A 17,861-nucleotide genomic window follows, 5' to 3' on the forward strand; every position below is an offset into this window, starting at 1 on the left:
TACAACAATGATCATTTACACAGAAAGTTCAGAACTGTCGTTAAAAACGTAATTGGTAAAGCAATAACTAATCACTACAGAGAAGATTCACAATTGTTGGAAATCACAGTGAAAATAAATAAAAAATATTTTATTTGCAACAGTTAGCTAAAGCTTCCAGTTACTCCGTCTTAGACAATTGTCTAATTTTCCAATACCCTCGTAATAGAAGGCAGCCGCCTGTGCTTTCCGCCCATTCTCTTCTCTGCTCTACAGCTCGTTGTCTGAGCCAAAATGTCTTCATGGCCAGCTGTTCCTGTGAGTAGAGGTGAAAATTAGGGGCTGTAAGGTCGGTGATCAGTCACTTCCCATCGGAAACGCTGCAGGAGCATCTTCATTGTCACTGCAATTTGTGACCGAGAAAGAAGGAAGACATGACACAGTTTCATTGTGTTAACTGCATGAGATTAAACGAAATCTCGCAGCACGCACTCATACTTGGCGGGAGACACTATTTTCTAGGACTCATTGAGCACTCAGAACTGAAAAGAAGGATGTGACATGATCGACGAGCATACTAGAGACACTACCCAAAATATCGATGCAAAGTTTCATTGGATTTTTTACTGTGGTTTCCATTTCACGACCAACTGGACCTTAATAAACGAATAGCCGCATACATGTCGGGTTCCGCATGAAGAGAATCATGCAAGCCACAGAGAACTAACAGGATACTGGAACAAGTACTTGACTCGCTACACGTGTCTCCCAGTTCCATGTACAACCATTTTATCCTCAAGGATCACACTGGAGGGAGACACTCAAGTGACTTTCAGATGGAGAAGTACTATAGCTTCCATGTTGCACTATATATACATGATGACCTTCTGCTTTTGCTTCTTAGATGTTACTTAAACCCTTCAGATTTTATTTGTAGTTCAGGTTTGAAGCCCAATTACAACTAAGAATGGTGGATTATAGCGGCTGCAAATACTTTAGATGACAGACATATGTAATGAGAGAGAACTACCAGTTCCTCTTCGAAAGGGGCGAAATGTAATTCTTGGTCCAGCTCTCCTTATTTCTGTTTTCGATAAATATTTTAAAGCACTGAGGGCGAAGATCGATCAGATTTGTCAGGACAACCATTCTTCATTATTTTAAAAATAAGTAGAATTTCTTCAGTGTCCTTTTTGTGAACCGGACTTGCGCCTTAAATCTCCCTATCATCAATTCACTGCCGTCAAAATAACAAGATTCTCTTACATTAGCGTTAGTGCTGTTATCAGTTTACTTCCATGCGAACCTAAAAATGAAGGAAAAATCTATACTGAAACATTCAGAAATAATTACCGGTTGACTAGATGCTCGTCTACAGTCTTTATTTTTATCAATAACCACTACATTTACAGATCTAAACACTGTCTCTAGAAAACGAGCTCTGTCAGATCCCTAATATGTTACACAATTAAATGAAACCCGTATTTCGTCTCAGTGAATCTACATTTTGACTCTTTTTCAACACAGCTGCTCTCCTTCTCCGTTGAGTGAAAGGACATAACGGTTTAAATACATTACTAGCACGATGCTTTTCGGGAACAGATAACGAAACGTCCTCCATATTTCATCCACAGAACATGCATAAAATTATAATCACATATATTCCATGAAAAGAGTAAAATAGTTAATATTTATTGCGAGAAACATAGTTTGAAAGAAAGTAGTGAAATTTACACCATATAAAAAAACTGATTGCCGATACTACCCAGTTTTAATAAAATAATGAAAGATCTCTTGCAGCACAGCAGAAAGTGGTACAATACCGTAAGGTAGACATCTTTGTTAGACTTCAGATGTAATGGTTTGAAATAAAAAAACTGCTCGTAATCAGAAATTCGGCGGTAACATTCTCTTCATGAGAGACATAATCCCTTAAATTTGAGGATATCGTGCACTAAACGTATTTACAAGTCTAACAATTCACATGTTAACAAGACTGTATATGAATGCATGACCGATTTACTTTTATTCAAAACTTTCCATCGTTGATGGAAAGCGGGAACGCAGTCGTATCCTAAGTTGAGATTAGGTATAAAATTGCTTCTGATTGCAAAACTGATCTTAAGTTTATTTTTATTGTGTCACGATCGATTTTGGGGCTACCAGCCCACTCCTCAAATGCACTTGGTGTACATACATCTAATAGATGTGAGGTATATTTTTCCTAGGGTCATAGATTGCAGTCATCACCGTCCAGCAGTAGCGTCCACTGTAAAACCTGTCTCCACAGCCCCATTCGGGTAAGTGACTCCCTCAGGAGCCAGCACCAGATTTTCTCTTATTTAAACGAATTGAGTATCTAAGTACAAGTCGTTAACATTGATATTCACGCACATTTGTTGAATGTAGAAGCACATTTGAGTGATACTGCAAAAACACATCTTACAACGATTGATTATTTAACCATCTGTGACTAATGTTGTATATACAGTCGCAAAGGGCTGATAAGTATATGACAATAATGATCTTTAATGGCAGAAAATTAATTTTCTGATGTTTAAACAAAAGTGCGCATACAGACAACATTTCTGACTGCATCAGACCACTATAATATGTGTTCCATTGTTCTACATCTTACTACATTGGAGCAGCCCTAGGGAGCCAGCGGAAAACTGTCACCTATGATCTAGATTGCAGAGCATTTCATACCGCCACGTTAGCCTGATGGAAAGTAATGCTGTGCTATGCTGGGACTAACAATAGTACAATAGAGTAACTTGGCCTTGGCCACGTGGTCATTAAGGTCTTGTATCATTCGTTCTACGCATTTTCCACGTAATTTTGTGAGCGAAACCACAACTTAATCTTTACATAGATGGTCCGTTGTAACAATACGGAATCAAAACTGCGGACATAGTGGTGAGTAAGTGCGTAAAACTTCTTCAATATACGGCAAGTTAATAAAACAAACAAGGAGCAAAATACGAGTGCATTAATCGCACACAGAAAAATGTGTGCTCAATTACGTTATACGAAAGACCAAAATTAATAACAGACATTGCACGATTCATACTGTACGGATAGTGCTTTAAGATGGCGCTTCACTCTTATCGCATTACGCAGACATTTGCCACGAATTCCTTGGTTTCCCACAGTTAAAACGAAAACTGCTCGTTGCTAACTCTGATAACCATACATTCCGACATCATGTGAGAGAGGATTCTTATTGCGTAAAGGTCGCACGGATTATGGCCTTATTCACCTCTATCTGGTAAGATAAAGAACTCAGGGCTGAAATATCACCATGTGGTACACAATATCGCGAGTTTACCAAGGATCTTCTTTCCAGGAAGTTACGGTGTACCACATAATTCAACATAAAAGAATCCCAAATGTTTGCTGTTACGCGACCGATAAACGACCACAGCAAACACCATATGAACTCACACAAAATAAGAGGGCCAGAAACTCCAGTCGACGCCTTGGCCTGTTAATTTACTGAAAATTGGATGGACAGAAGCAAATAACGATAAACTTGGGGAGCAAACATTCCTGTGAACAAATGATGAAAATAATATTAAAACTGCCTAGTTGGCAGTGAACCACGAGTATACTGAAGATACCTCACTTCAGAAAGATATTAATTATAAATATCATGAATTAATGGAATTGGTCCCCATACTTAAACAAGGGGAGGATATGTAATGGCAAAAGTCGTGAAGTTAGTTGCCACACTGTCGCGCTAGCAATGTGTCACCAGAGGTACTCTAACAACAGTGGCTGCAGGATCTGTCACAGGCAACGACTCCGATACATGCGTCTCCAGGGGTGTCTCCACGAGTCTTTGTAGTGGCCCTTTCTTCACCGCTTCGTCCCTAAGTCCTTTATCTCAGAGTCTACGATATCTCACTTGATCATTGGTCACAGACTGCGCTCAGTTTGACAGTAATTTGCCTTACTGAACAACAGCTAACTAGCCATCTTTGACAACCAGAAATGAGTCGCTAGGATACATCGAAAGCTCTCTCGCTCTCTTCGCTCGCAGATATTCATGTGACTTGCACTGAAATAGATACCAACCCTAAATTATGACATACAAATCTAATTTTACACTCTTACTGAGTCAGTGTCACATAGCAGGGACCTTTCACGTGCTGTAATAAGAAATCGTTTTATACTTATTCTTCTCTTGGTATAAAGGAATAAACAAGAAGAAAGAATATAAAGTGAACTGGAAAAGAATTTGATATATTTATGGGCTACACTACAAAGGTAGATGGAGTCCAAAACGCATCTTTGAGATGATAGGTCTCTACCTTTACTGTAGTAAAGTTTACTGTCTTCATGAACAGTACAGTACAGTTTAGTTTATCTGAACATGCCTTACAGATCATTGAAGCGTGGAGTGTGTTCGTGTGACGAGCTGTGTTAACATCACATTCGATAATGAACTGCCTGCGGAAAGCAGGAATGCTGGAACGCCGATGTCCGCCTGAATAGTTGAGAGGTCAGCGCGGCCGAATGCTGTGCAAAAACGCCCGGGTTAGATTCCCGCATGGGTCGGAGATTTTTTTCGCTCAGGGACTAGGTGTAGTGTTGTCGTCATCATCATTTTATCCCCATCGACACGCAAGTCACCGACGTGGCGTCAACTCAAAAGACTTGCACCAGGCGACCGGTCTACCCAACGGGAGGCCCTGACCACAAGACATTTTACTTCTTGGATTGCCGATGGGGAACACAACTTTTCCATATCGGGAAGCTTCTAAATTCATTTGGGAGGATATCATAAACTAGGTCTATTAAAAGAGGAAAACCTTACCGATGGCTCTATCTCATGAAACACATTTATTTATTATGTCTTAAGTCTCATTCTATTAGTTGCTTCAATAGGTAATACCAATATAATTTTATTAGCGACGCTATTTTTTAGTTTTAGTGCCTTTTATGTAGTACTTCTGTTTCATATGTTGACACAGAATACACAGGGGGAAAAGTTAAAACAAAAAGAGCGACAGTTTATCAATTTTCTAGCAAAGAGATTTCTCGACTTAAAACGTAAATCGTGGTTGCTCTAGAACAGGTAGTCAGCTTGTTCCCTACCACCCACTAGTTGACGTTAAAGCTATCATGGTGGGTGATAGGCGGTGTGGGGCTTCGAAACTTTTTCATTAAGTTTTCAAGAAATTTTTACGCGAAGTACTAGGTGAGTAATTATTACAAAATCCTTTAATTTGCTATAGCTCTGATTTTTAAGTTACATATCCTACGAAGGACTTCGTATCCTACATAACAAATTTATCTCTGCCTCTATCCATGTCCCACAGCTTAGCAAGTCGGTGTTCCGCAAAGAAATATTTTGGAAGTTACTTCTCAACTTTATAAATCACCATTACTGTGAAACCTTTGGGTACTTAGAAATTTTGCTGTTAATAGAGGGCCCTGCTCTAGAAATACATGTGATTTTTTCAGCCAAAAATTAAATAATTTTTGTTAACCCACAAATATTTTATTGACTGGTTGCTTACCCTAGATCTCAATAATTGATGCAGAGAATTTCTAGAGTATTTCGGGTTGGAAAGAGACATGTTATTTTCTTACCATAGCGAGATTTATCGCATCATATGATATTCACAGTTCGTACGCTTTCACAGAGAGAAGTACGTTCGTAAATTCCACTGGAGAAAATTTCCCTAGACAGTCACGTCAAACAAAGGCGAATAGATGCTATCTCACTGAAAGCAGCTCCAAGACACAGATCTTCCTCCATACAGCAGAGGAAAAGACGCAATGCGACAGTGTCCAACTATGAAACAGATACGAGACAGAATGAGTGTAAACGTGACTTCCATATATGTTGCGGTCACATGATGCTACAGTTACAAGCAGTCGGGAGACCTGAAATTCATCACCTGGCAGTACTCCAACTTCCACGTTGCTCGAGGCACGTCGGTGGACATTCTATGTATCCTCTGTACTCTCCTACCTCAAAATACATAATATTTTATTCCGAGTTAGGCCTACCAACGAACCACTATTATGTATTAACTGATTGTTTAGCTTATACGTGGCTTGCAAAGCTGTTTTCCTGTGTGCTACATTCAACTTTGTGTTTTTCCTCCGGGTGAACAAATGCAGGCTCTGACAGGCACGAGCACAGACATACTTATTTGTGACTGAGGATAGTGTACTGAACATCAGTATTAACTTCGTATGAAGACTAATGATTAAGAATTTTAGGAGTAGTACGTTTTTAGGTTGGTTAGTATCTCCAAAATACATGTAGCAAAAGCAAGTCGTTAATTCTTATTTTCCTCTGGGCAGCAGGTCAGAAGTTGAAGTGTAGGCGAGTGTATGCAAAATGGTTAGTCTACACTGACACTTGTAGTCCACTCAGTGGCGCAGTGATGACCGTACGGAAAACATTAAGTAGTAACTCATGTGACACATCTTTCGGAAGACTATTACACGCCGAGAAAAAACAACCAACACATTGTTTTGCGTGCGTACTAAGGTACTACATATAAAAATATTTATACTTATACCCTGTATATCCTCTTAGGAGGAGGAGGAGGAGGATCTTGATGTTTAACGTCCCGTCAACAACGAGATCATTAGAGACGGAGCGCAAGCTCGGGTGAGGGAAGGATGGGGAAGGAAATCGGCCGTGCCCTTTCAAAAGAACCCTCCCGGCATTTGCCTGAAGCGATTTAGGAAAATCACGGAAAACCTAAATCAGGATGGCCGGAGACGGGATTGAACCGTCGTCCTCCCGAATGCGAGTCCAGTGTGCTAACCACTGCGCCACCTCGCTCGGTATCCTTCTTAGGAATTCCATCTGTGCATTCATATTTGGACTAGGATAATATATCAAAATCACATGATTTGGTGGCGTTCTCTCCTTCTGCTGATGAACTTAGCTTCGAAAGAAGTGTTTTGACAGCCCTTCATTTCGTCCCCGAGTCCCCTATTGTCGTTACTAAGCTTCTAACAATTGCAATAACACATGTGTGGAGGTCTTCCTCTTACGAGATGCACTGGACTTCTGTGATTTAAAAATTGTACACGTAGAATGGTAATGTCATCATAAATGTGTCAACGTATGACAGAAGGAACTTTAGTGTCTTGTGACAGTGACAGAGGAGGTTTGAAGCCTCCAAACAGACATAAAGAAAGCTACTATGAAGTGGACACACCTTGTTGCAGCAGGCATCCTCAAAATTTGGGCACGTGCAGTGGTGGCCCAGGTATTTATCACAAGGCAATGGAACTCTCATGTCGTGCTGCTTCATTTTCTACCAGACATTCTCCTTTATGACTTCATTGCCGGCAGAATGTTTCTTCTCCCGGTTCCAGCTCTACATTGACCACTCAGCTGCGTGCAGTACCCCGTTTTGCTGAAGTGATAGCTGTGCATAGTGCAAGAGCTCCACCGAACACCGAAAGCTTTGAACAGTAATCCAGATCCATGACTGCTCAATCGCGTCCCATAAAACATGGTGATTCGCCAGTGTTTCCTTCATGCCGTTGTAAATATGGGCGTCAGACATCCATCTCTCAACTAATACGCAAACCATTCTAACATGTTCCATTAAGTTTCGGGAATGCAGCCGCGTGGATCGAATGCGCAGCCACAGACGTAACTCATGCATATTGTACGTCTTTGCCGCCGATTAACATCACTGGCGCCTTGTTTATCTGTGGCCCCATGTGCAGTGACGCGGTCCGCGAGTTTAAAAGGATGGAGCGAGCGCTGGAGCGTCAGTCGTACGGCTCTCTCTGAAGATGGCTGAAAGGTATACAGCCGAAATATTAGAAGAAGAATCAGAAGTCATCCGGCTGATTTCCCGAAATTTAATGGAGCAGTCTTTGCGCCGCGAAAACTTGAAGATTCACATTCTAACATGAATCGTGGGCGACAATGTGTTTTATTTATTTGCTGATGGTCAGCCGTCCCAGGGGAGAAACCGGATGCACATTGGCCACTTTGTTACTATTCTATTTACTACTGAGAAACGACGGTAGGTTTATCAGCAGTACCATTTCATCCCGCGAAAATATTCACCCACCAGGCAGTCGCTTCACCTCCATACTCCATGCTGTCCTTCGGCAATCGGTAAGCAACGCTCCATGTCGCGTGCTACGTTCTCGTTCCTGACACTGGCATGTTTCTACGAGCACCGAGTCATCTTATTCCACGGCACTTTAGTCCATGGTTTGCACTTTCAGTACTGTTGTTTCTCCGCTGTTCCTTGTGGAGGGCGGTGAGAGAGGTACATGCTCTTCTGTACGTCGCAGCTAGGCTGTGATTCTGAATGAAATTGTCGCTTGTCGCTCGTTGATCAGCAGTGGACTGTGCGAGTGATCTGCTAGCTTTTCGCCCTTCTACCCACCGCTACGATTCACGATAGTCGATGGCAAATCCTGTCAACAAAACTTACCCACAACGCTTTGGCCGCAGTGGTTTTATTCTTCTGGTAGTAGTAATAGTAGTAGTGGTGGTAATAATAGTAATGTCGTACGGCTCTACGGCGTGGTAGAAGTCTTTTCTGCTGGAGACGACTGCAACTTGCGTGTCGTAAGGCAGTTGTATGTGGAAACCTCAGTGACTGATACGCGGAAACGTTGCGTTCTGTGCTCTGGGATCCCTCGACTTGATTGTGAGAAAGTGCACTGAGATCGTGTGCGTTGCCATACAACTTTCGACTGTCACGACGGTGTCAGGTACAACATGTGATGACATTCAAGTCACGTGCCAAACGTAAGAAACCAATGTTTGGCCTGGTCATAGCTTTGTTTTACACAGTTCTTAAGTGACAGCTGACAATGAGCTGCGTCAGTGCATAGTAGTTCCTTATAAGCGGCCACTGTCCTTGTCTCAACTGTGTTTACATGTCTCAAGCATAACGTACTTTATATGAGAACAATGTCCACTTAAAAGAAAATACTATTCTTAGACGCAGTTCATTGTGAACTATAACTTGATAATGGCATAATACGAAGAAGTTGCAACTGTGAATAAACACATTTAACAACAGTCTCATATGTCACTTCTAAAATATTGTAGGACTATAAATCCAGGTAAACAAATAATCGTAGTGCAGATATGTCCCTCTGACATATTTTTGCAATGAAAAACTGTTCAATAAAATGTTTCTGAAACAATTCTAATTGCTTTGTATGAATCAGACGTTCTGCGGAATTATTGTTGACTTTTTTTCAACACTTCTATCACTGATCGGCACTTTTCCGCAGTGGTAGGACCCACCCCGAATGCGATTAAAGAGGTGTGGTGAAGCTTGATCCAACTGCGTCTGTCGAGATGAGGGAAACATCCACGGCGTCCACTGAATGCGCTAGGAAGACTCACCTGCAAACAGAGAGAAGAGATACCACAAGAAATAAAATTCGTAGTATTTATGAGTCCATGTACCATAGCATACGGCGTCTTAAGAAAACGGTTTTCGTGTCCTAATATGCTCTGCCACATTAGTTCTTGAAGTAACTGTGAGAAACACTGTAGCACACTTCGCCCTCCTGTAAATTCACTAGCAATATAGACACTTCTGTCACACGAAATTATGCGTGATATTCAGATATAGAGCTTTATACTTAGAACTGTTATGCTAGTTTTATTGTTTACATTGTTTTAAACATTTCAATGTTCAGATCGACTAGTAACGATCTATAAATGGTTGAAAGAAGAAGATTGAAGAAAAGATGAAGACAGCGCCGTAGTAGAGGTTCTTAGAGAAATCGTCATAGGTAAACGCGTGTTGTTGGGTGCCAATACTTATTCCGGTAGGAGTTCACACATATTATGAATTATATGTATTACAAACACTTGAGTAAGTTCTGGTTGCAGAACGCTTCTTCATTACAAAACTATTCATATGTGGTTTTCCTCTCTGTGCATGTGTTAAAGTTGTACAATATACTTTCATGCGGCCCAAAATCTGTGCAAAATAATTCCTATTGTTTTAATTACGGCGTTGTGGAAGTCCTTCATTCGGTTTTTATTGTAATGTCCTTACGTTAATATGGAATTATTAGATTCTAACGAATTAATTTTCCCCTCAATTTTAGAAGGTCTGTAATATTTATGTTGATGGGCTATAATTAATTGTATTTAAGGCTCATAATAGACGAGCCTGTATGTTACAAGGATTCGGTACAAAATGAGTAGATTTTAATTTTATGGTCATCTCGGAACGTCAGTGGATTGTTACCCAAATGTATCTTTCTGTGTAGCTGCATAATCATTCAATTGAGGGTATGTAAATATCCCTTTTCCAGCTACATTTTCTTTATGCATCTTTAGTTGTATGTCACTTTTAAAAAGTATCAAATTTTTCAGAATGAAAAATTCTTATCTTCTCTAACTATGTGATTTTGTTTAAATATGCAACAAATATTTCTTTGCAGAACATGGACTTGCAAAACTTCGAGAGAGGCAGCGATAAATTTGTTATGTAGGATACGAAGGGCTTCGGAGGATACGACATTTCCCTGTTACCAGGTTGTCTAAGGATATTCGCGCAGCACGAAGTTGGTGAAGTTAAGCATCATGCGTGTAGTCCAGGCAATTAACGCTTACTGCACGACACGTAAGAACCGAGTTTCGCTTGCGTGAGTGAGAATAAGTGGGGGAGACATTAAGAAGCACCATTAATCACCAAGCGATAAAAACAAAATGTAGTTACAAGAAGAAAAAAAAACTCTTCCTTCCGTGTTACACTGCCCACTTAAGCTCTATTCCGATATGCAAGATAAAGACTTGCGTATTCACCGACCTATTTAAGGATGTACAGAAAGGGTACATGCTGTTTCCACACTAATTTGGAACAGCATGAAATATAGACTGATTTTGCCATATATGTTCCTTGCCCACTGGTTTTCGGTACCTTACAGACATTAAGGAAACAAGCTCGAAATCATACCCATCACTGTATAAAGGTATTTTCTTCATGAGCATTAGACGACGACCCCTGTCAGCTACGAAACCATACCATGACACACCAAAACACAGGTAAAGGGAGAAGGATTACAACATAATTTATGTCGATCTCCTTTCACATGTAATACTTAACGTATATTCTAGTACATTGCGAACTATCGAGTTTAAAGTGCTAAGATGAATTTCGTAACATAGTGATAATAGAACAGTTCATAGTCAAGATTACCAAGAAAGAGTTTTGCGTTCTGGTTAGAAATATACGAAATGTATGTGTGATTGCAATTATAGCCGATTAAGACTGTTATTTACACGCATCTGACAAGTGATTGATTATAGGTTCACATTTGGTCGACGCTTATTACAAAACTACATCTAAATAAGACTGATTACTAAAACATATGTGACTGATGTTTAATATAAAAAGGTTATGGACTGATAGTGAATAAACAGACGGAACGGACGGATAATGAATATACGTGTAAGTATACTGAGTAAATACTAGCTATCGGGCTCCATTCCACGCGGGTAGCCTTATCTAGCTCCAGACGACTTCACTGGCGTAGCTTATTTTGCTTGAGGGCCACGAGTAAAATAATTCAGAGGTCAAGGAAGTGAATATCATCATTGTCATATAAATTACGTGATGTCAGCAACACATGCCAGGAAAGTTATCTGGAGGCATGAATATTATGTATTGAATGGGGAACTAGCGTTTGGAGTAACATCTCACGGTAGTATGTGAGCACATTGTGATGCAAGTAACATGTCGGTATTAGGGAGAACGGATCGCTCCAAAGGAAGGACTTCTCCCTGGACATTCGGAGAAGTGTTCAGTATGGAGATTCTCAATAGATTACGATCAGACAGAACGAGATGCAAGACCAATCTGCGAACTTGAGGTTTCTCTGTGGACTCAGTTCTTTGCCAGTGTGGCGTTGAGCAGACTAACAGCCATTTCCTGCAGGGTTCCTCATCACCAACCATCTGCTCCATGCAAGACCTTATGAGTGCTACATATAATAGTCAGTCGCATGTAATAGTCAGGTTAGTTATTTATCGTGTCAAAAGTACAGAAATAAATATAAAAAAATATGTTGACATAATTTTACACAAAAGAAGAGCGCAAGCTGGACACTTCAAGTACATTTTGTGTAGCTCCCATCTGGTATTGCATGGTGCAGATGGTTGGTGATGAGGAACACTGGAGGAAATGGCTGTTAGTCTGCTCAACGCCAGACTGGCAAAGAACTGAGTCCACAGAGAAAGCACAAGTCCGCAGATTGGTCTTGCATCTCGTTCTGTTTGATCGTAATCTATTGAGAATCTCCATACTGAACACTTCTCCGAATGTCCAGGGAGAAGTTCTTCCTTTGGAGCCATCCATTCTCCCGAATGTTACTAACATCAGCATGTGCTCACATACTACCGTGAGATGTTACTCCAAACACCAGTTCTCCATTCAGTAAATAATATTCATGCCTCCAGATAACTTTCCTGGCATGTGCTGCTGACATCACGTGATTTATGTGACAATGGTGATATTCACTTCCTTGACCTCTGAATTATTTTACTCGTGGCCCTCAAGCAAAATAAGCTATGCCAGTGAAGTCGTCTGGTGCTAGTTACTTAAGGCTACCCTTGTGGAACGGAGCCCGATAGCTAGTATTTACTCAATATACTTACACGTATATTCATTATCCGTCCATTCCGTCTGTTTATTCACTATCAGTCCATAACACTTTTATATTAAAGAAAAACAAGAAACAACGCATATGATCTACATGAGCAGCTCATGTTACAAGAGTCCTCTCGGTAAGCTTCTAGGAACAGTGACACATTGTTGACTCACTTCCACAATTCTTTATCGTGGTCTCTTTATGGCGGACTTATTCACCGTGCCACGCCAAGAATTCTTTCCACAACTTGTTTTCATTCCAGAAATGCAGAAAGCTGAAAGTTGTCATGTGATGCGCTTATGAAAGAACGTACTATATATAAACAAAGCAAAGTTTCTGAAGTAGTTTTTCGGAAAACATTTTACGTGAAATATAAAAGTAAAATACCACATATTTTGGATTCGCATGTTTCGTTGCTATGCAGATGTTCTCAAACGATTACAAGAAAACCATTGGTTAAAAATATTTGATTATTTAAAACTGTAAGTCTCACATCACAGGCTTATGGTAAGCTGGATATCTTTAAAAAAAATGGTTCAAATGTCTCTGAGCACTATGCGACTTTACTTCAGAGGTCATCAGTCGCCTAGAACATATAACTAAATAAATCTAACTAACCTAAGGACATCACACACATCCATGCCCGAGGCAGGATTCGAACGTGCGACCACTGCGGTCACGCGGTTCCAGACTGAAGCGCCTAGAACCGCACGGCCACACCGGCCGGCTATATCTTTTCATTATTGATCATATTTATTACGATAATTCAAAGTTGAGTTACTCAAAGCGCGTTGTTCGAAGAATTAGCAGTGATCCAATAGTACGAATCTGAGGGAACCAGAAATTGACAGACTCAAACTGTCATCACATTGCGAAATGCATCCCGCAACCATCTGTAGAAGTGTTTATAAATCTAGTGTATTCATCACAACAAATTTATCAATACCCTTCAAGAATATGGTTCTCATGTCTTTATGATCTTTAAAGGACCTAAATCTGTTTCTCGCCAGTGAGGACTAGTTTATAACGTAAAAGTGTTCAAACAAATAATATCTTTCACCCCACCACGCAGAGAATCGTGCTCGCATCTATGTATGACTCAAGGAAAGCTGAAAATCGAGACACCTGCTGCACTGCTGCAAAACTTTCTTTAAATAAATGAAGTAAAGCTGCATCTCTCTATGCACAAATAATTGAAAACCACATGTTATGGACTCGAACGTTTTATCGCTGTGCAGCTGTTCTGAAGTGATTATAATCAGCTGGATGTTAGTTATGAGATTTGCATATCCCTAACAAGATACCTAGTCGGGGGAAGAGAAGCTACCGTGTAATCTAGAACTGGATCCACGTTTCGTTTCTGGTGAAATCCCACATCCTCGAGAGGTGAATGCCAGATTAAAAGCCAGTGTGAAAATAAAATGACAAAGCGGGTATTCGATCCTACAACCTTGTGGTATCTAAGTACTGTACAAAGAGAGCTTCACACAAGACAGGAATCTGTTCACGCCTTCTGCTCTCTCAAGGGATTGCTACTCTCTCGTGTTATGGCAGCTGTTCGCTAAGTGTCAGAAGCATCAGTTTCACGTCTTAAATTTAATTCATGGTAATTCTGACAGTTTGTACGAAATGTTAACAAATTGCATGCAAAAACCTTCCTCACGAATTAGTATTTCTATTAGTGACAACAAGGTCAAAATACCTACAGCAGCTCCTGAGATTAGCCTGCATATGCAGACGATTAAAAAGAAAAAAACATATATGTATTTATTTTTAAGTCGCCTCCTCGCCTTCGTCTGGCGTTCGTCTATACATATGTAGATATATATGAGAGATAGAGAAGAGAAAATACATCTGACTGTGACGAATGTTTAAACACAACAGAAATAATTTGTTGGTATTTAAACAATAATGCACAAACAGATAACTTTTATGTCTACACTGAAGACCTCTCTACTATCTTCTGTATTGTTCTGTGACCAGTCTCTCTTTACCCATTAAGTTAGCGGACAAGTGGCACTTGCCTGTGATCACAATATAAAGCGGAAAGCAAGCGATGGTGCGCTACAATTGATTACCAGTAATCATAAAATTGACTAACTTGGTCCTGACCAAATGGTTACCAAAATTTTCAGCATCTTCTAGTGCAAATCATCATGTACTAACTCTCTGAAAACAAGAACTTAATATTCAGACACAACGTCTGTTTTTATTAAAAAAGGCAGTTACGGGCTTTGGTGGCATTTGATAAACAAGTATGAAACAAAATCAGTAATACAGGCTAATAAGAAAGGAGGAAAATACAAGCGCGTTTTTAAATGTTAATTAAATTATGAAATTTTACAAAAACGCTTCATTTTTCGAAGACATCTATTACAGCAAAAAATAGCTCTAGTGGATTTAGCTCAGAGCAGGCGATATTCGTGTTTTAAGCAAAATAGCCAATTTTAGAAACTTTTTATCTGGAAGACTGAAAGACCATTAGCCGATGGATGTGGGATAATTTTTAACTTCTACAGAAATTCAGTTGAAATTTTCTTCTGTTTCTCCACAACTAACAGCCTTTTGCACATATGGGAAGATGTATTGTTGCTGTGGTCTTCAGCCCAGAGTCTCATTTGATACAACTCTCCATGCTATTCTATTTTGGGCAAGCTTCTTCATCTCCGAGTAACTACTGCAACCTACATCCTTCTGAATCTGCTTAGTGTATTCATCTCTTGGTCTCCCTCTGCAATTTTTACCCTCCACGCTTCCCTACATCACTAAATTGGTGATCCCTTGATGCCGGAGAACGTGTCCTACTAACCGATCCCTTGTTCTAGTTAAGTTGTGCCACAATTTCCTCTTCGATTCTGTTCAGTGCCTCATCATTAGTTACATGACCTACCCCTCTAATCTTCAGCATTCTTCTGTAGCACCACATTTCGAAAGCTTCTATTCTCTTCTTGTCTAAAGTATTTATCGTCCATGTTTCACATCCATACATGGCTGCACTCCATACAAATACTTTTGGAAAAGACTTCCTGACACTTAAACCTAGCACTAAAATCTGAAGGTAAAAAAAAAGACAGTGTGAATTTCCGTTCAAAGCTGACGCTGATACAGAACAAATCAGCAGTCTAGTCTCCTGTTCAGTATTATGTGCCCTAATGTTTGTATGGAAGTGAAAAATCATTCGTCATGAGAATTAGGAATTATTTTATAATTAATCAACAATGTCAATATACAATCATCCTAAATGCAACACCTATACAATTCGTATGAGAAATCAGAACGAGAATTCTGAATTTTTGTTGAATTAATCAACATTTATTGTCTTTACTATAAATGTACAGTCGTCATAAATACTACGGCCTGACAACTAGTGTACCACAGTATGTGTTGAACAAACAGGCTGTTGTATGTAATTACTTCAGAAAAAATATCGTTCAACCTTATCAAATACCTGCAAGACACGTTAGTGCAGCTTTATCCTCTACACCTTTTACGCATTGTTGTGCGGTGTAAGTCAGCATTCGCACACTTGCATTTTGATACACAGCCTGGAGAGGGGCCTCGTGAAATCAACAGTAATACCTTGTCTGGGGCTGGCGGACGCATCGAGGGAACTGGAGTCAAGGATGAGTTTGATTCTCTACAACCCCACTTTCTGGGTTCCAAGCCGTTCCCTAACCATAGCTGGACATGTAGACACGATTAACTTGTAATCCCGAGTATGATGGGTAGTGCTAGGAGCTCGCTGCGTGAGTAAGTGGGTGCCAAGGAGAGATATAACAGCATCGCTTCACTGACCCACAAGTACATTAGAACACTGAAATCCGTTATCATTTAAGGTTTCATCGCCACGTCTCTATCCTGTATTTGTGTAGAGAGAGAGAGAGAGGATCAAATTTTCTCCTGTTTCTGCAATGACCTTAGGACACGCGGCTGGGTCACTTAATTTTCGTGGAATATTATGAAGACGCGGGAATAAGTTGAACAGTTGAAAAACCGCAAGGCTGAAGTGCTGTCGCAGCCATTTACTGCATGAAGAAGTAGATTGTTTCCTTGCAGTCGTGAGTAAGTGAGGAGTTAGGAATAATGTATTCATAGAACTGGAACATCTCTTTCTGGTGATGACTTTGGTACCATCATCATTACAAAGCGTTTGTGGTCTGGAGTAAAAACTACAAGATGCACGAGGGGATCAACATCTTGACCTATAATAACAACTAACCAGTTTTGAGGCACTTATTGTTTTTCATCTACGTCAAAATATTCATCATCTTCAAAGTGCTGGTTTCAATATCTGAACTTTGTATGAGACACATCCTACCATTCCTTGCTCAGACGTATCGAAGTTTCCAACCCCTTCGTCACTTCTGAAGTGACTCCTCCAGAAATAAATTTACAGCAAATAATAAAAGGGAGTAAGAAGGAACACTACGTAATACAACAAACTGAAATGTTGCGGAATTGATTCGCAGTTTGCGGATGCGTATTTAGGTCCGCTTTTTGTGACACATAAAATCTGTGCCGTATCAAACGGTCGTCTTACCACTAGGTTACCCGTGCACGCTTCCAGGGACCAATCCAAAATCCCCATATCACGGTGTCCGGAACCTTTATGCTTGCATATTTCGTCACTACCGTACAGGTAGAAACAAATATTTTTATATTATCGTCATTTAGGCCTGTCGAGGCGCGCTCGCACACACACACACACACACACACACACACATACATACACACACACGCACACACATACACACACGCGCGCGCGCGCACATATGATTAAAATGTCTGCGTTTATGCAGTATCTGTGTCTTAACATTACAATGTCCTTCCGACGTGCACGCGTGATGTAAAATTACAGCCACTGTTCATACATACTTTTCAATCATCTATGGTACAGTAAATTGTCCCGCGCGGCTACAGTAGTTTCACTGCGTGACTCAACTAAACTGGGCACTTGTAGAGAAAGTTGCAGTAAGGTCTTATGGGACCAATGCTGAGGTTATCGGTCGCTAAGACTGCGCACTACTTAATCAAACTAACTTTCTCTATGGACAACACACATACCCATGAACGAGGGAGGAGCCGCATGGACCGTGACAAGGCACTCAAGACCGCGCGGCTACCCCACTCGCTCACGTGTAGTGAGAAACGCCAGCAGCAGTGGTAGGTGAAACGTGTGTGAACGTGGAGGGGAACTTTGGTTTCCAATGTTGGGCTGCTAATGTTGATCTTAACAGTACTGAACACTC

At 40.4% G+C, this 17,861-nt stretch overlaps 1 protein-coding gene across 4 annotated transcripts in view; it reads left to right on the forward strand.

The window, feature by feature from the left end:
- Positions 1-17,861, forward strand: part of LOC126272310 (lachesin) — an 853,630-nt gene that overhangs the window by 702,778 nt on the left and 132,991 nt on the right. For 2 of the 4 annotated variants that reach the window (XM_049975087.1, XM_049975088.1), the window contains exon 7: positions 2,208-2,279. The exons of the other annotated variants lie outside the window; for them this stretch is intronic. In XM_049975087.1, coding sequence (XP_049831044.1) covers positions 2,208-2,279 — 72 coding nt within the window. The remainder of the gene's footprint in view (positions 1-2,207; positions 2,280-17,861) is intronic. 4 annotated transcript variants of the gene reach the window in all.

The sequence above is a fragment of the Schistocerca gregaria genome, chromosome 5, assembly GCF_023897955.1.
Source record: "Schistocerca gregaria isolate iqSchGreg1 chromosome 5, iqSchGreg1.2, whole genome shotgun sequence".
In the NCBI taxonomy this organism is placed as follows: Eukaryota; Metazoa; Arthropoda; class Insecta; order Orthoptera; family Acrididae; genus Schistocerca; species Schistocerca gregaria.